We start from the raw sequence: 24,946 nt of genomic DNA, 5'->3' as shown, positions 1-24,946 counted from the left end.
GTCCCTGTGGGCGAGACATTGGGGAGGTGGTTGGTTACTGGACTTTGTAATTCTTAGTAGATTTTTACATAGAAATGCTGAATTATATAATATATAATTCTACCTCCATACTTAAATAAAGTAGCTACAAAAAAAAGTTCTACTTATAGAAACTTGGGGGCTAAAGAACATAATACATATGCCTTGTCGCATTTATGACCAGGGATTAGATATACAGATACGGGTTTGGTATAATAAAACTAATATTATTAGCAGAATAAGACTTTCGATTGATATTTTCCATGAAACTGAAGGATAACAGCAGATAAACCTGTTCAACTCATGTTTGCTACAGCTTTATAAATGACTGAAAAGCAAGTGATCAGCAGAGAGAAAACAAAGAGCTTCTTATTTCATTGGGCTTTATAGCATCAGCCTGTTATATTGAGAAATAATTATAATAGAAGATGACAATGAGAGTATGCTTCTCAATTCCATCATACCTTTTACTGTAATCTTGTGTTCACCATTTCCAGGATGAGTGAAGATATCCACTTGAACTGAGATCTCTCCAACCGTGCCTTCTGTGGACAGACCTGCGGCATTTAAGAGCGAAAGGTTAACAAAGTAATACAAAAGACAGATTGAAACTGAAAACTCAAGGCCACACTTGCTACTAACTTCAAGTGTATGTTCAATTGATTTATTTAATATAAAATGACAAGATTCTTAAAGGAAATGTCATTAGGAAATGATGCATTGTTTAAACCTGGGTTACATGTTAAAATGGTAAATGAATTTTCTTCCTTCTTTTATTTTCCATATCACTACCTATATTAAAAAATAATAGTTTTCAACAAATACTCAGACTCTTAACGATTAAATCCAACTGACGAGGGCCAACAGCCCGAAACACCGTGTCTGCGAATTGAGGTACTGATTTGGCTTTTATCCTAAGTCATATTGCATGACTTGTTAAAGGGTTGATTGTGACTTGTAGGATCTCTACTACCAACAGGTGGCGCTATAGAGTTAACTCCTCTTTTTCTCAGAAGAGGCAATTTGCATGATTAAATCCTAGTGATATTTGGTACAACTATGTTAATGCATTACGTGGTCCTCCATTGCGTTGCTCCATTGACCCTACAATGTTTTTAAAGGGAACCTGTCACCCCCAAAATTGATGGTGAGGTAAACTCACCATCATCAGGGGCTTATCTACAGCATTCTGTAATGCTGTAGATAAGCCCCCGATGTTACCTGAAAGAGGAGAAAAAGACGTTAGATAATACTCACCCAGGGGCGGTCCCGCTCCGATGGGTGTCTCGGGTCCGGTACAGCACCTCCCCTCTTCATTCCATGACGTCCTCTTCTGGTCTTCATTGTTATGATCCTTAGTGGCTGAGGATCACAGAACTGACGAGCTAAGTAACTGAACATAGAACGAGCTCTAGGGAGGTGGTAACTGGACTGACCGCAATCCTGATTCTAACCAAACACACTAAAGGTAGCCGGTGAACGTGCCTGAATTCCTAGACGTCACGACGCAGCCTGAGAAACTAGCTACCCCTAGAGATAGAAAGTAAGACCTCACTTGCCTCAGAGAAATAACCCCAAAGATATAGAAAGCCCCCAACAAATAATAACGGTGAGGTAAGGGGAAAATACAAACGTAGAAATGAAAACAGATTCAGCAAATGAGGCCCGCTAGTACTAGATAGCAGAAGACAGATAGGAAACTGTGCGGTCAGTAGAAAACCCTATACAAAATATCCACGCTGAGAATTCAAGAACCCCCACACCAACTAACGGTGTGAGGGGAGAAACTCAGCCCTCTAGAGCTACCAGCAAGCAAGGAAATAACATATTAGCAAGCTGGACAAGGCCAGATAAACCAAGAAACATATTGAACACTGATGATCAAAAAATGAACAAACAGAAACTTAGCTTCTCTTGGAGAGACTGATAACAAAGGTAGTCAGGAGAGATCAAAATAGCACTGAATACATCGACAGCAGGCAACAACTGAAAGTCCAGGTGAGCTAAATAGGAAACCAACTAGCAGATAACGAGACAGCTGATCCCAGCCACAGACCTGCAGAATGACAAAAAGAGCCACCAGAGGGAGCCCAAAGATAGCACTCACACAGTACCACTTGTGACCACAAGAGGGAGCCCAAAAACAGAGTTCACAACACTTCATGCCGTGGCTCCAGCGCAGGCGTACTTTGTCTGCCCTGTTGAGGGAAGGTCAGAGAGGCTCGACACCTGCACACTGCAGTACTTTGCTTTGCCGGCCTCGACCAATCAGCAACGGGCATTGTCCTCCACTGCTGTCAAGTGCCGCCATTGTGTTGTCTAAAGGTCTAATTGTCTGTCTCGGAAATCCCGCCTTGCTGATTGGTTGAGACCAGCCGGCCTCGACCAATCAGCGATGGGCACAGTCTGCCGCAAATTCTGGAATCATCATTGTCCTCCACTGCTGTCAAGTGCCGCCATTGTGTAGGGTGTGTGCCTGCGTCTCCCTGTATGGGCGGCATCTCCCTGTGTTTCTATCTTAGAATGGGTCGTAAACGAAAATACGCCAATGAGGATGACAGAAATGCAGCAGCAGCAAGAAAATGACAACATCGGGAACAGGAGACACCACAACAAACTGCCGCCAGACAAGCCCAGGATGTGGAATCTCACAGACAACGTCGCCAACAGGAGACACCAGCAATATACTACGTGGCTGGGCAATATACTATGTGGCTGGGCAATATACTACGTGACTGGGCAATATACTATGTGACTGGGCAATATACTACGTGGCTGGGCAATATACTACGTGACTGAGCAATATACTACGTGGCTGGGCAATATACTACGTGACTGGGCAATATACTACATGGGCTGTGCAATATACTACATGACTTGGCAATACACTACGTGACTGGGCAATATACTACGTGACTGGGCAATACACTACGTGACTGGGCAATATACTACGTGGGCTGTGCAATATATTACGTGGCTGGGCAATACTCTACGCGACTGGGCAATATACTACGTGGGCTGTGCAATATACTACGTGGCTGGGCAATACACTACGTCGCTGTGCAATATACTACGTGGACATACATATTCTAGAATACCCGATGCGTTAGAATCAGGCCACCATTATATAGTAGATGATTGTCTAAGGGTCACTTCCGTCTGTCTGTCCTTCTTTCTGTCTTTCTGCCACGGATATTCATTGGTCGCGGCCTCTGTCTGTCATGGAATCCAAGTCGCTGATTGGTCAAGCAAAACGCCCACAACCATTGCCACGACCAATCAGCGACGCGCACAGTCCGGAAGAAAATGGCCGCTCCTTACTCCCTGCACTCAGTGCCCGGCGCCCGCATACTCCCCTCCGGTCACCGCTCACACAGGGTTAATGCCGGCGGTAACGGACCGCGTTATGCCGCTGGTAACGCACTCCGTAACCGCCGTTATTAACCCTGTGTGACCAAGTTTTTACTATTGATGCTGCCTATGCAGCGTCAATAGTAAAAAAATCTAATGTTAAAAATAATAAAATAAAAAATCATTATATACTCACCTTCCGGGGGCTAGGATGGTATGCGCGAAGGACGTGCCATGACGTCACGGTCATGTGACTGCGACGTCATCACAGGCCCTGCGCGCCTGCGCGAGAAGGACCTGCCATGACGTCATGGTCATGTGACCGCGATGTCATCACAGGCCCTGCGCGCCTGCGCGAGAAGGACCTGCCATGACGTAACGGTCACATGACATGACTCTTGTAGTGACTGTGCAGGTCAGAGGGCGCGATGACATATTAGTGTGCACGCTGCCCTCTGCCTGAACAGTCAGTGCGGAGAGACGGGACGCTGAGGAGCAGCGACGAGAGGTGAGTATGTGATTTTTTTTATTATTACAGCAGCAGCATTACATGTGGCACAATGCTGTATGGAGCGTCTATGGGGCCATAAAGAACTGCATGGAGCATTATATGGGGCATCTATGGGGCCATAACTGCATGGAGCATTACACTATGTTCCAAATTATTATGCAAATGATATCTTTCTCGGATTTTCCTAAATGGTCGGTACAAATGACTGTCAATCTAATAAAAGTCATCACCCTTTAGAGTATACATCGAGTTTTATTGAAGAAACCTCCCAATGATAACAGTATAATCTCCAAAATGAATAAAAACTCAAAATGCACTGTTCCAAATTATTAGGCACAGTAGAATTTCTAGACATTTGATATGTTTTAAAGAACTGAAAATACTCATTTGTGGAATTTGCAGCATTAAGAGGTCACATTCACTGAACAAAAAAGCTATTTAACTCCAAAACATCCTAACAGGCCAAGTTACATGTTAACATAGGAACCTTTCTTTGATATCACCTTCACAATTCTTGCATCCATTGAACTTGTGAGTTTTTGGAGAGTTTCTGCTTGTATTTCTTTGCATGAAGTCAGAATAGCCTCCCAGAGCTGCTGTTTTGATGTGAACTGCCTCCCACCCTCATAGATCTTTTGCTTGATGATCCGCCAAAGGTTCTCTATAGGGTTGAGGACAGGGGAAGATGGTGGCCACACCATGAGTTTATCTCCTTTTATGCCCATAGCAGCCAATGACTCATAGGTATTCTTTGCAGCATGAGATGGTGCATTGTCATGCATGAAGATGATTTTGCTCCTGAAGGCACGTTTCTGCTTTTTATACAATGGAAGAAAGTTGTTAGTCAGAAACTCTATATACTTTGCAGAGATCATTTTAACATCTTCAGGAACTTTAAAGGGCCCTACCAGCTGTTTCCCCATGATTCCGTCCCAAAACATTACTCCTCCACATCCTTGCTGACGTTGCAGCCTTGTTGGGACATGGTGGCCATCCACCAATCATCCACTACTCCATCCATCTGGACCATCCAGGGTTGCTCAACACTCATCAGTAAACAAGACTGTTTGAAAATTAGTCTTCATGTATGTCTGGGCCCACTTCTGCTTGTGAACACTGTTTAGGGGTGGCAGAATAGTAGGTTTATCAACCAAAGTAAGCCTTTGAAGGATTCTACACCTTGAGGTTCGAGGGACTCCAGAGGCATCAGTGGCTTCAAATATCTGTTTGCTGGTTTGTAATGGCTTTTTAGCAGCTGCTCTCTTTATCTGATGAACTTGCCTGGCAGAAACCTTCCTCATTATGCCTTTATCAGCATGAACATGACTGTGCTCAGATTCAGCCACAAATCTCTTAACAGTAAGATGATCACGCTTAAATTTTCAAGAAATATCTAATGTTTTCATCCCTTGACCAAGGCATTGCACTATTTGATGCTTTTTGGCAGCAGATAGATCCTTTTTCTTTCCCATGTTACTTGAAAACTGTGGCCTGCTTAATAATGTGGAAAATCATTTTTAAGTAGTTTTCCTTTAATTAGAATCACCTGGAAAACTAATTATCACGTGTTTAAGATTGATTTCAGTGATCCATTGAGCCCTGAGACACAATGCCATCCTTGAGTTTATTTGAAAAACAAAACAATTAAATCGTTTTGACACTTAAATCCAATTTGCATAATAACTTGGAACACAGTGTATATGGGGCATCTATGGGGCCATAACTGCATGGAGCATTATATGGGACATCTATGAAGCCATAACTGCATGGAGCATTATATGGAGCATCTATGGGGCCATAACTGCATGGAGCATTATATGGGGCATCTATGGGACCATAACTGCATGGAGCATTATACTACATGACTGGGCAAAATACTACGTGACTAGGCAATACACTACGTGACTGGGCAATATACTACGTGGACATGCAGATTCTAGAATACCCGATGCGTTAGAATCGGGCAACCATCTAGTTAGTATATAGGATGGAGAAAACTTTTCAAGATGGGTGGTGACCATGGTGCCCATTTTAAAGTCGTCCATTTTGGATCCAAAAAAGAAGAGAATGTCCAGCTTCACTGAATCCGTAAAAAAGAGTTTTCTTTATTCACAAACTTTAAACATAGAGGATACAGACTTCAGCACCAACCATATGGGTAAGAATCTCAACGTGTTTCTGGAGACTAAGCTCCCTTAATCATGACATGACGGGGCAGGCGCTGGGCCTCTCTGACCTGTCCCGGCACCTGCGCACTGCAGTACTTTGCTCTGTCCTCAACAGGGCAGACAAAGTATGCCTGCACTGCTGCCGTGGCATGAAGACCAGAAGAGGACGTCATGGAATAAAGATAGGAGGCGCCAGACCGGACCTGAGACCCAGACCGCAGCGGGACCGGCCCTGGGTGAGTATAATCTAACCTCTTTTTCTCCTCTTTTAGGTAACATTGGGGGCTTATCTACAGCATTACAGAATTCTGTAGATAAGCCCCTGATGCTGGTGGGCTTATCTCACCATCGATTTTCGGGGTGACAAGTTCCCTTTAAACTTGTAAATAACTCATGAAAAAGTAAAGTTACGTTCAAACCAAGCACACCATTGTTTTTCTTGTGAAATTCTCAGTAAGATTGATTGTCACATGACCCTCTTCCCATTGAAAAAAATAAAAATGGATCCAAAATGGCCAACTTCAAAATGGCCGCCATGGTCACCACCCATCTTGAAAAGTTTTTCCCCTCCCATATACTAATGTGCCACAAACAAGAAGTTGATATCACAACCATTCCCATTTTATTTAGGTGTATCCAAATAAATGGCCCACCCTGTACTATAGATAAAACAATTGACCATCAATATCAACAAGTGAACATAATACCCCTTCTATGACCTTTAGCCAGCTCAAAGCATGCTCAGAAAAATGCTTTTCTAAAAGTCCATGGGACTGTTTTAGCACACACCACTTCATGTATTCAGCACCTCTTCTGAGTGGCATGTACCTCTATGCTCTGCACCAGAAACACAATTCTTTTAATAGACTGGAGTAGCATTTCTAATGTAAAAAATGCCACCACTTTGCATGAATTGGATAGGCAAGCGCTCTGTCAGTCACAGATTTTTCACTCAAATCTGCATTGTAAAAAAGTATTTGCAACTTTTAAATCTTTGATGAATCATCCCCAATTCATCAAACAATTAGTCTATTGCTGCCTATGGCTTCTGAAAAGAACAGGAAGTGTGAGTCTAGTAATATACAAGACGTCTAGAGATGAGTGAATATGTTCGGAAAACGATTGCTGATTCTGAATGTGCCATATTTGTACCATATTCGCCCTGAATTTATGTTTAATGATTGTTTCCGAACATATTCTCTCATCTGTACTCCCTTTAACTCCAATGGCATTCGGCTATGTTCAGGAAATATTGCAAATGCGGCGATCGTAATTCAAACCAAATATTGAAATATTCGCTCATCTCTAAAGATGTCTGATTTTTCTAAAAATATATAAATAGTAACATGGAAAATTAAAAAAATATTTTTTTTTTTTAATTCATTTAACATAAAACTGATACGAAAAATATGTTATTTTCTCTTATAAATTCCTATTAAGACTTTTTATTGCTTTTGTAATTTTAGAATTGCGCGAATATAGATGGCAAACTCTTACATAATAATATATCCATAACGCTAACTTTATACAACAACTGTAGCAAAAGTGTTTCAAGAGCAAAATCCTCCCTCTTACGTTTTAGTATGAACATAGTAGCTACATAGTTGAAAAGACTGAAAAAGGATAAATGATCATATCCAGTTCAACCGAGGGATGAGAAAGGACAAAGGGAATGGGCACATGCTTAAAACCACAATGCATGATTCAGTCCATCCCACAAAACCTACGGTAATCTTTCCTCCTGATCCCAATTGTCAATCCTCTGGACAAAACGTTCAGAAAAGAACTTAAAACATTTATTAATTATTTAATCTATTTACTTCTAAATAAGCACCCAAGCCTTTTTCCTTCCATTATGACCAGCTGTTGAGGTAGACTATTCCACAGATTAATACATTTCATGCCGATTCCCCCAAGTTATTTTGCTGGGGGTTTACATGAAACATTTTTAACCATACTTTTACATACTTGTAGAAGTAAGTCATGTTCCCCCTAACTTGCCTCTTCCCAATACTAAATATATTCAAATATTTAGAATCTTGTAACCCAAATCTTCCATAACCTTTTTCACTTTTGCGGCTCTTCTTTTGTGCCTTTTCTAGCTTCAGGATAAAAACAAGTTTAAAAATTGGCTACGCTAATTTAGTCTGTAATCTACAAGTCCACCCAGACCTTTAACCACTCTCCTAATTTTACTCCCCCCAGAACATATAATGCCTGTGTATTATTAGTACCCAGATGCATAACTTTCCATTCATCTACAGCAGCCAAGTGCATACCCAAACACTCAGCTTTTCAAAGTATGTAACCTGATGAACATGTTCCATGAAATAAATTATATTACATAGCTCTGGGTCATCTGCAAAAATAGAGACAACACTATCAATAAAATCTTCCAAATCATTAAAGGGAATCTGTCACCATGTTTTTGCTATCCCATGTGAAAGAAGCATGACCCTGGGCAGAGATCCTGATTTCAGCGATTTATCACTAACAAGGCTGTGTGTTGGATTTTTTTAAAAATAAAATTAGAGTTCTATTTGCTCCAGATTTAATGGTTCTATGAAAGCTGAGCTTTGTATAATCCCAACCACACCACTGATTGACAGTTTTCTGTGTTTACCCCTGCATAGGTAGAAAGCTGCCAATTAATGGGTGGAGGGTGAGAGGTGTTTTACAAAGATCGACAATATGGAGGACTACATAGCAACAGGTTTTCTAGACCTCTAGTGATAATATTTTGCTGATAAAACAGTTATTTTATCAAAACTACAAAAAAACTACAAAAAGCAGCCCAATTAGTGACACATCACTGGAATCAGGTTCTCGGTTATATTATGTTGCTCTGAATTACTTGGCCAAAGCCTTGTTTCAGATTCCCTTTAATAAATTGAATGATAATGGAGCCAGCAGTGAACCTTGGCATGAACCACTTAAAACAGCAGACCATTTAAAGTAGCAGTCATCCAACTGAACTATCTGTGTGTGGTCTTTGAGACAGTTTACAATCCAATAACAACTCTTATTTTGTAATGCTATAGACCAAAAATTTACCAATTAGGTGCCATGGGCATGGAGACAGAGAATATTCATTCTCTTTACCAGGCACATGTAATCGCCCAGCTGCAGGAAGTGGGCAGCTGCTGTGCCCACTATTAAAGGGAACCTGTCACCCCCTTCAGGCGTTTGTAACTAAAAGAGTCACCTTGTGCAGCACTAATGCTGCACTCTGACAAGGTGGCTCTTTTAGTTATGCTCCCTGCACACGCTGAAATAAACGCTTATAAAATGTGCCCCCTCATACAGTGAAATCGTCCGGGGGGCAGGTCTTTCCCCCTAATCAGACACAGCACAGCCGTCACTCTGGGCCTCGCAGGTGCCAGGGACGCTAATGAAGCAAGAGGAGGTGGCGCCCGGCGCGCACAGGCCCGGATGAGGGGGCCATGTATACCAGGATAGGGGTGAGGGGGCAATGCATACCAGGATAGGGATGAGGGGGCTATGCATACCAGAATGGGGATGAGGGAGCCATGCATACCATGATGGGGATTGTGGCCATGCATACCAGATGGTAATGAGGGGGTCATACCAGGATAGGGATGAGGGGGGCATGCATACCAGGATGGTGACGAGGGGGCTATGCTAGGTATACCTGGATTGGAAACACATATATATATATATATATATATACACACACACGAGGATGGGGGATATTAGTACAGAATTGACCACATTCTTTACTTTAATTTTTTTCCTATTTTCTTACTCTAAAACCTAGGTGCGTCTTATGGTCCGGTGTGTCTTATAGTCTGAAAAATACAGTAGATGACATATTAAGAGTAATAAGATTGACGCTTCTCAACCATCCATGTTTACCACACTAATTGCTTGCTCAGTGGGCAGCATGCTCCTCTGATTATTGCTAATCGCCCTCAGTGTTGCATTTTAATCCCCTAGATCTCAAATATGAGATTACAGATACATGCTCAGATCTGCCACAACAGTATTCACCCTGAAACTCCTGATTCAATTGTGCATACATATGGCAGACTATGTTCTTCCAGAAATCTCCAATCCTAGTTATCATACAAACAAACAAAAAATAGGAAGGAATATTAAAAGGTAGGGAAAAATTAATAACCTACAGGCCTTGCACCCCTTTTCTCAACTCCTGTTTTAACTCCACTTTTTCTCAAGCCACTTATTAATAAAGCCTGAGAAGAAGTCAAGCTCAGTCACCTGGTCTAACTGAGGCACCTGAAAACATTGAACTCCCAAATTTTCCTAATTAAGATTATGTCATACACAGCCCAAGGAAAACATTGTGTCAATAGTTAACACTAGTTATAGAAGACTGCACAAAACAAAACGCTGCTAAAGGAAGAACTCATCCAGTTGACATATTCACACCCAACAACTCCTGTTTTTAACTCCACTTGCTCTCAACCAATTATTGTTCAGAATGAGTTATTTTATCTAATTTAAGCACTGAGAAAAATGAACTCCTTCTCTTCCTAATTGTCACACAGAAAACACAGCCCAAAGGGAATAAAGGGTTTTAAATCATGTAAGTAGTTCTAACACTAGCTATAACACAGACTGCACAAAACAAAATGATGCTAAATGAAGAACTCATCTAGCACACAGATTCACACCCAGCAGCAATAACTCCTGTTTTTATACTCCAAATTTTCCCAAACCACTTATTCATCAAATCTCAGAATGAGGTCAGGGAAACTTTCCTGCAATTTTCTTGTATTTTAGCTTTTTCAAGTGCTGCTTATAGGAAGTTATTATATCTATAAAATGCAGTATAATCATAAAATAAGCTGGGCGCCCATCATGAACTGTTGACAATTGACACACAGTGTAAATGACAAATATATTACACTGGTAAAATGTTTTATTGTAATGTAACACAGAGTACCAGATTTGTCTGGGGTGTTAATTGTAGTACTGAAGTTTGTGGAGGAGAAGAGAAATCACAATTGGTATGAGCAGGTTTGTGGCATATTGTATCTGCTAAACAGAAAAAAATTGGTTTGTTTATTTATAAATTATACAAATGTAATCAAGACCATTTAAATCGCGCTGAAATATGCAACTACATTTGCAGTGGATTTTTCCGATCTGTGTGGATATACAGTGGGTACGGAAAGCATTCAGACCCTTTTAAATTTTTCACTCTGTGTCACTGCAGCTATTTGGTAAATTGAAAAAAGTTAATTTTTTTCTCATTAATGTACACTCTGCATCCCATCTTGACTGGAAGAAAAAACAAATTTAGAAATTTTAGCAAATTTATTAAAAAAGAAAAACTGATATATCACATGACCATAAGTATTCAGACCCTTTGCTCAGTATTGAGTAGAAGCACCCTTTTGAGCTAGTACAACCATGAGTCTTGTTGGGAATGATGCAGCAAGTTTTTCACACCAGGAATTGGGGATCCTCTGCCATTCTTCCTTGCAGATCCTCTCCAATTCTGTCAGGTTGGATGGTGAACGTTGGTGGACAGCCATTTTCAGGTCTCTCCAGAGATGCTCAATTGGACAAAGGAAAGGTGCCACACACGGTGTCTCCATACTCCCAGGTAATCCATTGCCCTCCTGCCTATGTAATGGCTTAATTTCCTGCTTGTGACTATTTGATGATGCATATAAGTTTAATAAATAGCCTTTATATGCTCATGTGATTTACAGCATCTCTTGCTCAATCATCTTATTGCACATACCGTGACTAATATTAGTGACCAGTAGTGTTGAGCGATACCTTCTTATTGACGCCTCTCCGTTATTAACCCGAATTAATGTCACCTTACAATAGCAAGGTGACATTAACCCCTTATTACCCCATATCCCACTGCTACACGGGAGTGGGAAGAGAGGGGCTAAGTGCCGGAATTGGCGCATCTTTTTTTGGGGTCCCCCTATTTTAATAGCCAGTAAAAGCTACGCAGACAGCTGCGAGCTGATATTCATAGCAGGCTACAAATATTGGCCCCCGGCCGTCGGCTTTCCCCCTCTGGCGCAGAAAATTGCGCGGGAGCTCACGCTGTTTTTTTCCGTCTTTTTTTTTTTAATTCAACGCTCATTAAGGCCTCTTTCACACTTGCGTTGGTACTGGTCAGTCGCTATGCGTCGGGCCGACGTACCGATGCACGTTGTGAAATTTGTGCACGACGTGGGCAGCGGATGCAGTTTTTCAACGCATCCGCTGCCCATTCTGAAGTCCGGGGAGGATGGGGCAGAGTGCGGCCATGCGAGCCTTTTATAGCTGCAGCCAGAACAAGACCTTCCTAGAAGGACCAATGAGAAGCTGCCACAAAGCCCAAGCACCTTCAGGACCTTCCTGGAGGACCAATGGGCTTTGCTGCAGTATCCAAGCATGTGTCCCTCAATCTCTAATGAGAGATCTTACTCTGGGCATGCTCAGATGGAGAAAAGCAGGACTTAGTCCCAAAAGCGTCTGCTCGCCACTGCCCAGCACTGACTTCAATGGCAGAAGCAGGAAAAGCATCAGTAATCCTCTTCACAGAGTCAGATTGAGCAAGACGCTGGAACCGACGTCTCCGCTGAGCAGCCTCCACTGCGGCAGGAGAAGAATGGGAGACCGCAGCAGAGATGGCCCGAAATTCGCCCTGTGCAGAGGTGGGAACTCGACCCCTAACATTACCCCCCTCCTAGGGCCCCCCTCCTTGGACCTCGCTACGCTCGAAGGCAGCAATGAGCTGCGGAGCCCGAATGTGCTCAGCAGGCTCACAAGACCTGTCCTCAGGACCATAACCCTTCCAGTCCACCAAATAAAATTTTTTGCCACGTACCACCTTGCACCCCAAAATAGCGTTCACCTCGTAATCGTCTGTAGACGAACCCGATGTCCCAGCAGATGACTCAGAAAACCGGGACATGTATACGGGTTTCAAGAGGAACACATGAAAGGTGTCGGTGATACCCAGGCGTGGCGGAAGGGCTAAATGATAGACCACAGGGTTAAACTGTTCGAGGACCTTGAAAGGACCCAAGTAGCGAGGTGCAAACTTAGTGGACTCAACTCGCAGCCTGATGTTACGGGCGGAGAGCCACACCAAGTCACCAGGAGCACCATTTTGGAAAAATGATCAGTGATAACCCAAATGATTAGGGTTGAGCGAAACGGGTCGGCCATTTTCAGAAGTCGCCGACTTTTGGCAAAGTCGGGTTTCATGAAACCCGACCCGACCCCTGTGTGGGGTCGGCCATGAGGTTGGCGATCTTCTGAATCTGGTATCGGAATTCCGATACTGAGTTCCGATATGTTTGCGATATCGGGAATCGGTATCGGAATCCATATTTAAGTGTAAAATAAAGAATAAAAATAAAAAATATTGATATACTCACCTCTCCGACACAGCCCGATGTAACCGTCATCTAAGGTCTTTCAAGCGCTCATTCTAGGTACCGAAGCTGCCGGTTACATCGGGCTGCGTCGGAGAGGTGAGTATATCAATATTTTTTATTTTTATTCTTTATTTTACACTTAAATATGGATCCCAGGGCCTGAAGGAGAGTTTCCTCTCCTTCAGACCCTGGGAACCATAGTATCCCATTGCACTGCATTGGGTTTCGTGTTTCGGCTGACCCCGACCCCGACTTTTTTATAGGATCGGCCGATTTCACTCGACCCGACTCTTGAGAAAGTCGGGTTTCGTGAAACCCGACCCGATCCTATAAAAATAAAAGTCGCTCAACCCTACAAATGATGGTACAGCCACGAGACTTGGGCAAACCCACCACAAAGTCCATCCCGACCATTTCCCAGGGCCTGTCTGCCACCAACAAGGGATAGAGTAAGCTGGCCCTGGTGGCCACGAAACGTGCGTTGGGGACCATCGCCCGACCGCCCCCTCCTACCTCTGTGTAGTGGTAAGTGCTAGCACCCTCTTTCCACCACCATACTTAATGGCATTACTATAGAATCCCACTGTTTTGGGGTGACCTTGGCTGGATAGTGTAGGTGCTTTTCCTTATGCATACCATTACAAGGGTATTTACATCTGGGGGAGTGGGGGGGATGGGCGCTTTTTCAGCATTCCTGGGACATTCAGCCTGTGCTCTAGTCATTAAATAATGTAATGTTTTGATATATATTTTTGTACTATTTATGGCAATTAAATTATCCCTTCTTGGTGAGGGCTACCAAGGGAGCTACCAAAGTTGAGAAGTGGGGAATGACCTGACGGTAATAATTAATGAACCCCATAAAGCACTGCACCGCTTTAAGAGAATGGGGTTCTTGCTAGTCCATCACAGCCTGTAGTTTGGCAGGATCCATAGCCAATCCCTGGGCTGAGATGATATAGCCCAGGAAAGGTAAAGACTCCTGCTCAAACATACACTTCTCCAACTTTGCCTAGAGAGAATTTGCCCGTAAGACGTTGAAGACTCTGCCAACATCTCTCCGGTGGGAGTCAATATCTGGAGAAAAGATGAGTAGTGTTGAGCGATACCGTCCGATACTTGAAAGTATTGGTATCGGAAAGTATCGGCCGATACCGGCAAAGTATCGGATCTAATCCGATACCGATACCCGATACCAATACAAGTCAATGGGACTCAAGTATCGGACGGTATCCCTGATGGTTCCCAGGGTCTGAAGGAGAGGAAACTCTCCTTCAGGCCCTGGGATCCATATTACTGTGTAAAATAAAGAATTAAAATAAAAAATATTGCTATACTCACCTCTCCGACGCAGCCTGCACCTTACCGAGGGAACCGGGAGCCTTCTTTGCTTAAAATGCGCGCGTTTATTGCCTTCCGTGACGTCACGGCTTCTGATTGGTCACGTGCCGCCCATGTGACGGCGACGTGACCAATCACAACAAGCCGTGACGTAATTTCAGGTCCTGAATGCCTAATTCTAGGCATTCAGGACCTGAAATTACGTCACGGCTTGTTGTGATTGGTCGCGTCGCCGTCACATGGGCGGCACGCGACCAATCACAAGCCGTGACGTAATTTTCAAATCCTGAATGCCTAGAATTAGGCATTCAGGACCTGAAATTACGTCACGGCTTGTTGTGATTGGTCGCGTCACCGTCACATGGGCGGCACGCGACCAATCAGAAGCCGTGACGTCACGGAAGGCAGTAAACGCGCGCATTTTAAGCAAAGAAGGCTCCCGGTTCCCTCGGTAAGGTGCAGGCTGCGTCGGAGAGGTGAGTATAGCAATATTTTTTATTTTAATTCTTTATTTTACACATTGATATTAATCCCGATACCGATTCCCGATATCACAAAAGTATCGGATCTCGGTATCGGAATTCCGATACCCGCAAGTATCGGCCGATACCCGATACTTGCGGTATCGGAATGCTCAACACTAAAGATGAGACTATCATCCAGATAGACTATGACCGAGGTGGAGAGCATATCCCGGAAGATGTTGTTGACAAAGTCTTGGAAAACCGCTGGAGCATTACAGAGCCCGAAGGGCATCACCAGATACTCATAGTGCCCATCTCTGGTTTTAAACGCCGTCTTCCATTCGTCCCCCTCACGGATGCAAATCAGGTTATAAGCACCCCGCAGATCTAATTTGGTAAATACCCTTGCTCCCCATAGCCTATCAAAAAGCTCAGAAATCAGGGGCAGTGGGTACTTATTCTTTACGGTGATGGCGTTAAGACCCCTGTAATCTATGCAAGGACGTAACTCTCCGTTCTTCTTCTGAACGAAAAAGAACCCTGCCCCTGCAGGTGACACTGACTTCCTAATGAATCCTCTTGCCAAATTCTCCTGAATTTATTGGGACATAGCCTCCGTTTCCGGGAGAGAGAGGAAATAGACACGTCCCCGAGGAGGTTCTGCTCCAGGCAAGAGATCTATAGGACAGTCATAGGGACGGTGAGGCAGAAGGGTCTCCGCAGCCTTTTTGGAGAAAATGTCTGCATAGGACCAATAGCATTCGGGAAGAGAAGAGAGATCTGTGGGTATCTCAGTGGTGGAAACCAGAATGCACTCTCTCACACATCTGCCCTTGCCCCTTACAAGATTCACTCCAACCCAATATCCTCCCAGAGGTCCACTCAATATATGGAGAGTGGAAACGGAGCCAGGGTATTCTCAGCAGAATCTCATCCATTCCCTCGGGAAGGACAAGAAGGGAAATAATCTCCTGGTGGGATGGGGTCATGGCTAATGTGAACGGGACAGTATGGTGTGTAATTTGTAATGGAAGTGTCGACCCATTCACCACCAATCACCACAGTTACTGGTTTGGTGAGCATCACCAGAGGTACTGCGTGGCGCAGAGCAGAAGCAGAGGACATGAAATTTCCCTCTGCTCCTGAATCCACACAAAGCTCAACTGCAAGAGTGGATGAGCCCAACAGAATTGTCCCTTTAAAGGACAGCTTGGAGGAAAAGGCCGCTGTGTCTAGTGAACCTCCTCCTATGGTCACTAGATGCGATCGTTTCCCGACTGCTGTGGACACTTATTAGCGTAATGTCCCAGTTGTTGACAATTTTTACACACCACAGGTACTCGAGCGGTCTGAGACTTAGGTCCCGCTCGAGAAACCTCCATGGGAGTCGGACGCCAGAAAAGGAGATTCTAGAGGTTTGGCGAAGGTGGGAGCCAGCCGAAACCTCTGCCTACACTGGGTCCGCTCCAACCTCCGCTCGTTAAAATGGAGGTCGATGCGGGTAGATACTGAAATGAGCTCCTCCAGTGTGGTGGGAATCTCCCTGGTGGCCAAGGCGTCCTTTCCATGCCAGTCCTTTCCACAACACCATTCTAGCTCAGAGGCTAGAGTCCTGAATTGAACGGCAAACTGGCTGACCATGGACAAACCCTGAGTAATTGCCAACAATTGGAGCGTGGTATCGTGAGTGACACGAGGTCCCAAAAAGACCTGCCTCAGAGCATCCAGGAAGAGAGGAGCACTCTGCACCACATGATCATTGCGCTCCCAAAGCAGCGTTGCCCATTCCAACGCCCTGCCCGACAAAAGAGATAAAATGAATCCCACTTTCGCCCGTTCCGTAGGAAAACGTGCAGCCAGGAGCTCGAGATGTATGGAACACTGGCTCACGAATCCCCGACATAGCGTACTGTCACCAGCAAACTTGTCTGGAAGCGGGAGACGGGATATAGTCAGAGCAGGGGTGGCTGCGGACAAACTGGCTGCAGCTGCACTTGCAGCCTGAACAGCGGCAGCAGTGACGTCCACAGATGAGGTTGTACGCTCTAGAGCCACCAACCTACCCTCCAGCTGCTGGATGTATCGCTGTACACGCTGATCGTCCGCTATTTACTAGCCAGACCTTGGCACTAGTATACTGTTAGGGCTAGCGGAATGCACCGAGAAAATATAGTTTTTTATTGATATTGATGCGTTCGCAGCCCGGGGTCCACCATGCAGGAAAACCTGCTGCTAGCAAATGGCAGCACTATATGGCGGTATTGGCTAGCTCTGTTAACTCACAGAGCAGCCGTGAAAGCAAAGCACTGCGCCCTGTTAAGACTTCAAAGGAGCACAGGTGTTATGATCCTTAGTGGTTGAGGATCACAAAATACTCCAGCTAAGTAACAAAACATAGGACAAGCTCTAGAGAGGTGGCAAACTGGACTGACCACAAATCTGAACCTATCCAACACACTAAAGGTAGCCGGTGAACGTGTCTAAAATCCTAGACGTCTCGAGCCAGCCTGAAGAACTAACTACCCCTAGAGAGAAAGAAAGACCTCACTTGCCTCCAGAGAAATAATCCCCAAAGTTATAGAAGCCCCCAACAAATAATAACGGTGAGGTAAGAGGAAGGCACATACACAGGGGTGAAAGCAGATTCAGCAAATGAGGCCCACTAATACTAGATAGAAAATAGAAAAGGGGTCTGTGCGGTCAGTAACCTGAAACTGGGAGCAAGGTAGTCACAAGGAATCTGAAGAGCACTGAATACATTGGGAGCAGGCAAGGAACTGAGTATCCAGGTGAGGTAAATAGGAAACCAACCAAGGATAACGAACCAGCTGATGCTGCCAACCTGCAGAAAGACAACACTACACAGTACCGCTTGTGACCACTAGAGGGAGCCCAAAAATAGAGTTCACAACACACAGGCTAACTGCCCAACATAGAGCAGTCAGTGGTCATGCATGCACACAAAACACCTCGCCGGAGGTGCCAGCATTCTAGGGGCTTATTTCAGCCGGGTCCCTGAACACAATCTTACATGACCACACTGGCGCAAAGCACATAACTAAGATACTAGCGCATGGCCGTGCAGCCATGCAAGCCTTTTATAGCTGCAGCCAGAACAAGACCTTCCTAGAAGGACCAATGAGAAGCTGCCGCAAAGCCTGAGCACCTTCAGGACCTTCCTGGAGGACCAATGGGCTTTGCTGCAGTATCCAAGCATGTGACCCTCAATCTCCAATGAGAGATCTTACCCTGGGCATGCTCAGATGGAGAAAAGCAGGACTTAGTCCCAAAAGCGTCTGCTCGCCGCTGCCCAGCACTGACTTCAATGGCAGAAGCAGGAAAAGCAGCAGTAATCCTCTTCACAGAGTCAGATTGAGTGAGACGCTGGGACCGACGTCTCCGCTGAGCAGCCTCCACTGCGGCAGGAGAAGAATGGGAGACCGCAGCGGAGATGGCCCGAGATTCCCCCTGTGCAGAGGCGGGAACTCGACCCCTAACACAGAGCACCTTCTTCCACATGTTTGGTGTGTCTCCCAGGTCGCTTGTTGCAAACTTTAAACAACACTTTTTATGGATATCTTTGAGAAATTGCTTTCTTTTTGGCACTCTTCCATAAAGGTCAGATTTGTAGAATGTAAGTCCGCAAGGACAGGGTCCTCTCCCCTCTGTACCAGTCTGTCATTGTAAATTTGTTTACTTTAAACGTTATCTATAACCCTGTACGTAACCCCTTTTCTCATGTACTGTACAGCACCATGGAATTAATGGTGCTGTATAAATAAATATTAATACTAAGAATAATTTATGCAGTGTACGACTGATTGTTGTCCTATGGACAGACTGTCCCACCTCAGCTGCAGATCTCTGCAGTTCATCCAGAGTGATCATGGGTCTCTTGGCTGCATCTCTGATCAGTCTTCTCCTTGTTTGAGATGAAAGTTTAGAGGGACGGCTGGGTCATGGTAGATTTGCAGTGGTATGATACTCCTTCCATTTCAATATGATCGCTTGCACAGTGCTTTTTGGGATGTTGAAAGTTTTGGAAATCATTTTGTATCCAAATCCGGCTTTAAACTTCTCCACAACAGTATCACAGACCTGCTTGTTGTGTTCCTTGGTCTTCATGATGCTCTCTGTGCTTCAAACAGAACCCTGAGACTATCACAAAGCAGATGAATTTATATGGAGACTTGATTACACACAGGTGGATTATATTTATCATCATTAGGCATTTAGGCCAACACTGGAACATTCAGAGATCCACAATGAACTTCTGGAGTGAGTTTGCTACACTGAAAGTAAAGGGGCTGAATAATATTGCACCCCCCACTTTTCAGTTTTTGAATTTCCACAAAAATTTAAAAAAACCAATAAATTTTGTTCAACTTCACAATTGTGTTCCACTTGTTGTTGATTCTTCGGCAAAAATTTACATTTGGTATCTTTATGTTTGAAGCATGATATGTGAGAAAAGGTTGAAAAGTTCTAGGGGGCCGAATACTTTCTAAAGGCACTGTATACCACTTTCTGACTATACCTTCATTATTTGTGATATACATCTATTGCTTTGTCCAGTACGTGCTCTTTTGCCCAACCAAGGTTGTTGTATAAAGCCAGAACACAGTGAGCTTGTTAACCAGAGCAAAAATGCACTGCAGTTTTTAAAGCAAGGGTGCAGTAGACAATGCAATGGTATCCACCCAATATCAACAAAGGTCTGTCTATCTGCTGTTATAAATACTATGCTTCATTGTGAAACACTGTAACACTTAATTATTGTGAACAATTAATATTGAACATTTCTTTCAAGGTTGTCCATTTACAAGCCAAATTAAATGGCTCCTTTACAACCTGCAAGAGCCAGAGACATACTGATGTCTATCTTAGTGCACAATAGGAATAACTAGATGATGTATAGCAGTAATAAAATAAAAGTATGAATTTATCAAATATTATGTTAATGGTGTAATGGTCGCAATGTACAGTTTTGGTTAAAAGTTTGTATACACCTGTTCATGCAATGGGTTTTTTTGTTCTTATTGGAATGTACACATTGTAGACTTAGAATGAAGGCAACAAAACCACAAAGGAGCATATATGGAGACAAGGAGTAAAGAAACTTGTGAAACAAGACAGAATATGTTTTAACCATAGATTCCTCAGTACACCCCTTTACACTGTCTTAGCATTTTTTCAAGCACCTTCATCAAGTAGCCACTTGGAATTATTTCCGATCAACGGATATGTCTTCATAAGAGTTCATTTCTGGACTCACCATCCTTCAGGAAGTGTTTGTGATCATGAGGTGTATTTTGCAGAGGTAATGTTGGTACACAGTTCCATATAATAATGAGATCTATTCCACAACTATCCTAAGACAGGTATGGCAGGAAATGCTCAAGTAAGTACAGAAAAATGACAGTTCGTCATTACTTTAAGATATGAAGTTCAGTAAGTCCAGAATAATGTTGGAACCTAGAAGGTGTCCTTCAAATGCACTCATGAAAACCTACATTCACTGTGATGAAACTGGTTCTCATGACAAAATCCCCAGGAGAGGAAGACCAAGAATTACATATGCTTCAGAGGATAAGTACATCAGAGTTACTATCAGAAATCACACATTAACAGCACCTCAAGATAACAGACTTCATAAATAACGAACAGACATCAATTAGTAGACACATCTAAACACCAGTTGCCTAGAGGAGACTAACATAAGCAGATGGTAGAAATGCTGCAATAATGTTGCTGTGGCCACACGTACAGATATCTAGACAGACATGTTAAAACCCCAGCCTGAGTATCTCAGTCACATGGGTTGTAATTATCAATGGTCTAACACCCTGTCAGTGCCTGCTAGAGTCCAGGTTGAGTTAGTCCTCAACTACTGATCCCACGAAGAAGGGTGTTGCAATTATTTGATTGAGGTTTGTACCTGGACTCGGTTATACACTAACATGGTGGTTACACCATTGTATTAAAAACCCATGTGCCTGGGATATTCAGGTTGGGCTTTTAACATATGTGTCTATACATACTGCTCAAAAAAATAAAGGGAACACTAAAATCCCACATCCTAGATATCACTGAATGAAATATTCCAGTTGTAAATCTTTATTCATTACATAGTGGAATGTGTTGAGAAGAATAAAGCCTAAAAATGATCAACGTAAATCACAACTAATATCCCACGGAGGTCTGGAGTTGGAATGATGCTCAAAATCAAAGTGGAAAATGAAGTTACAGGCTGATCCAACTTGAGTGGAAATGCCTCAAGACAAGGAAATGATGCTCAGTAGTGTGTGTGAACTCCATGTGCCTGTATGACCTCCCAACAATGCCTGGGCATACTCCTGATGAGGCGGCTGATGGTCTCCTGAGGAATCTCCTCCCAGACCTAAACTAAAGCATCTGCCAACTCCTGGACAATCTGTGGTGCAACGTGATGTTGGTGGATGGTGCAAGACATGATGTCCAAGATGTGTTCAAAGGGATTCAGGTCTAGGGAATGGGCGGGCCAGTCCATAGCTTCACTGCCTTCATCTTGCAGGATCTGCTGACACACTCCAGCCACATGAGGTCTGGCATTGTCCTTCATTAGGAGGAACCAAGGGCAAACTGCACTAGCATATGGTCTCACAAGGGGTCTGAGGATCTCATCTTGGTACCTAATGGCAGTCAGGCTACCTCTGGCGAGCACATGGAGGGTGGTGCGGCCCTCCAAAGAAATGTCACCCCACACCATTACTGACCCACTGCCAAACTGGTTATGCTGAAGGATGTTGCAGGCAGCAGATCGCTCTCCACCGCATCTCTAGACTATGTCACATCTGTCACATGGGCTCAGTGTGAACCTGCTTTCATCTGTGAAGAGCACAGGGTGCCAGTGGCGAATTTGCCAATCCTGGTGTTCTGTGGCAAATGTCAAGCGTCCTGCACGGTGTTGGGCTGGAGGTCATTTTGCATGGCTCTGACAGTGCTCCTCCTGTTACTCCTTGCACAAAGGCTGATGTAGCAGTCCTGCTGCTGGGTTGTTGCCCTCCTACGGCCCACTCCACATCTCCTGGTGTACTGGACTCTCTCCTGGTAGCACCTCCAGCCTCTGGACACTACGCTGACAGACATAGCAAACCATCTTGTCACAGCTCGCATTGATGTGCCATCCTGGATGAGCTGCACTACCTGAGCCACTTGTGTGGGATGTAGAGTCTGTCTCATGCTACCATGAATGCGAAAGCACAACTAACATTCAAAATTGACCAAAACATCAGCCAGAAAGCATTGGTACTGAGATGTGGTCTGTGGTCCCCACCTTCAGAACCACTCCTTTATGAGTGTGTCTTGATAATTGCCAATCATTTCCATCTGTTGTCTATTCCATTTGCACAGCAGCATGTGAAATTGATTGTCAAACAGTGTTGCTTCCTAAGTGGACAGTTTGATTTCCCAGAAGTTTGATTTACTTGGAGTTATATTCTGTTTAAGCGTTCCCTTTATTTTTTTAGAGCAGTGTATTTGTAAGTGTAGCCTGCTGAGTGACATTTTTAAATGTATTATTAAATATTAAGTTTTATACCCAACCCCTCTGTTTTTGTGCTATAGCTTTTGAATTTAGTTGGGTATATATTTATATATTTGGTTATTTAACAACCTTGTTTTTTTTCTGAAATGCTGCAAAGCAGCCACTACTGAGGAAAAAACAGAAGAGATATGTTATGGATCCAGCAACACGAGGAATAGAAATCAGCTTAGTGAAAATCTGTACTATGATCTGATGAGTCAAAATGCAAGATTTTTGGTAGCAGCCGCCATGTCTTTGTGAGACATAGAAAATATGAGCTGACTGTTTCTACATGTGCGATGCCCACTGTGAAACATGGAGGTTGAGCTGTGATGGTGTGAGGTGTTTTTCTGGTGACACTGTTGGTAATGTATTCCAAATTCAAGGCACACTTACTCAGCATGGCTACCACATCATTCTGCAATGATATTCCATCCCAACTGGTTTGCACTTAGTAGGACCATCATCTGTGATGCAACAGAACAATAACCCAAAACACACTTGTAGTTTTTGTAAAAGCTCTGTGACCAAGAAGGAGAAGGATAGAGTGTTTGGCCTCCACAATAAAACAAAAAATGGGCCCGTATATTTTTACTATTAAATTAATATGCAGGTACCCAAAATATGATGTGGCCAATATACAACATCTATAAATGGAATAAAGTCAGTAGTGGAGTAACACAAGGGATCATTACTCATTTATAACACTTGCAAGGCCAGATCTAGAGTCAGTTCTTAGATGGATGACTAGATTACATGGGATGGAAGGCCTCCCATATGATGAAGGGTTAAAAAAGTTATGCTTGTTTAACTTAGAGTAAAAACGCCTAACTGTACTTCTATGAGTCCAGTACAATCTGGCTGTAGATAACATGAACAGACACCAGTTAGCTTTCTGGCTCTAACATTGGACTTATTTCACCATAGGAACACGCTTATTAGACTGAATTTTATCAATCTAGTCTTTGATAAATGAATGTTAATAAGAAAAATAATTAACATTTTCAAATCTACAGGATAATATCCATTGAATGATACATAAGAATAAATGGTATATTATAAATGATTATCTGCTGAGTTCCCCCTGGACAGATCATTATGGCGCAACTATTTTAATTATTTCTTCCTTATATTAAACAAATAAAATCAAACCTCAAATGTCTCCCAAGTTTTCAAAAGACTGAATTTCCGGCCATCTGGCAGAATTTTGTCTAAAGGTTTGACGGGCTTGTTTTTAGGGAACAGTTGTTAAACAATGGTAAATTTACAGGAACAGATGGATTAATCTGTCTGAGGCATATTTGCTTTAAAAAGAAGCTGCTTTTACAGCTTGGAGTGAAAAACTGTGGCATTGTCCCATAGACTGTAACCCTTTGTGTAGTCTCAATATTTCCAAACATGTAAATCGATTCTGCTATTGCCCTGAGGTCCAAAATGTTCCTGATGAGGCGGCGGATGGTCTCCTGAGGGATCTCCTCCCAGACCTGGACTAAAGCACCGCCAACCCCTGGAGAGTCTGTGGTGCAATGTGATGTTGATGGAGGGTGCGAGACATGATGTCCCAGATGTGTTTAATCGGACTCAGGTCTGGGGAACAGGTGGACCAATCCATAGCTTCAATGCCTTCATCTTGCAGGAACTGCTGACGGACTCCAGTCACATGAGTTCTGGCATTGTTCTGCATTAGGAGGAACCCAGGGCCAATCGCACCAGCATATGGTCTCACAAGGGGTCTGAGGATCTCATCTCGGTACCTAATGGCAGTCAGGCTACATCTTACACCATTACTGACTCTGTCACATGACTCTGTCACATCTGTCACATGGGCTCAGGGTGAACCTGCTTTAATCTGTGAAGAGCACAGGGTGCCAGTGGCGAATTTGCTAATCCTGGTGTTCTGTGGCAAATGCTAAGCATCCTGCATGGTGTTGGGCTGTGAGCACAACCCTGATCTGTGGACATCGGGAACTCAGACCATCCTCATGGAGTTGTTTTCTAACCGTTTGTGCAGACACATGTCTGTCTGTTAGCTTTGGCTATAAGGCATTGGTAATTTTGGTCAGAGCAGTTTCGGTGGAGTGGTGGGGGCGGAAGCCAGATTGGAGGTTGTCAAGAATAGAGTTAGATGAGAGGTGGGAGTAAAGTTGAGC

The 24,946-nt window shown here is 43.6% G+C and overlaps 1 protein-coding gene across 1 annotated transcript in view; it reads right to left on the bottom strand.

Moving 5' to 3' along the window:
• The window catches only part of UNC13C (unc-13 homolog C), a 1,212,529-nt gene that overhangs the window by 66,660 nt on the left and 1,120,923 nt on the right, over positions 1–24,946 (bottom strand). The window contains exon 32 of the mRNA XM_077263773.1: positions 483–575. Coding sequence (XP_077119888.1) covers positions 483–575 — 93 coding nt within the window. The remainder of the gene's footprint in view (positions 1–482; positions 576–24,946) is intronic.

Source organism: Ranitomeya variabilis, chromosome 5 (assembly GCF_051348905.1).
Source record: "Ranitomeya variabilis isolate aRanVar5 chromosome 5, aRanVar5.hap1, whole genome shotgun sequence".
Classification (NCBI taxonomy): domain Eukaryota; kingdom Metazoa; phylum Chordata; class Amphibia; order Anura; family Dendrobatidae; genus Ranitomeya; species Ranitomeya variabilis.
The sequence above is the reverse complement of the archived record's forward strand: the minus strand, read 5'-3'. Positions and strand labels throughout refer to the sequence as shown.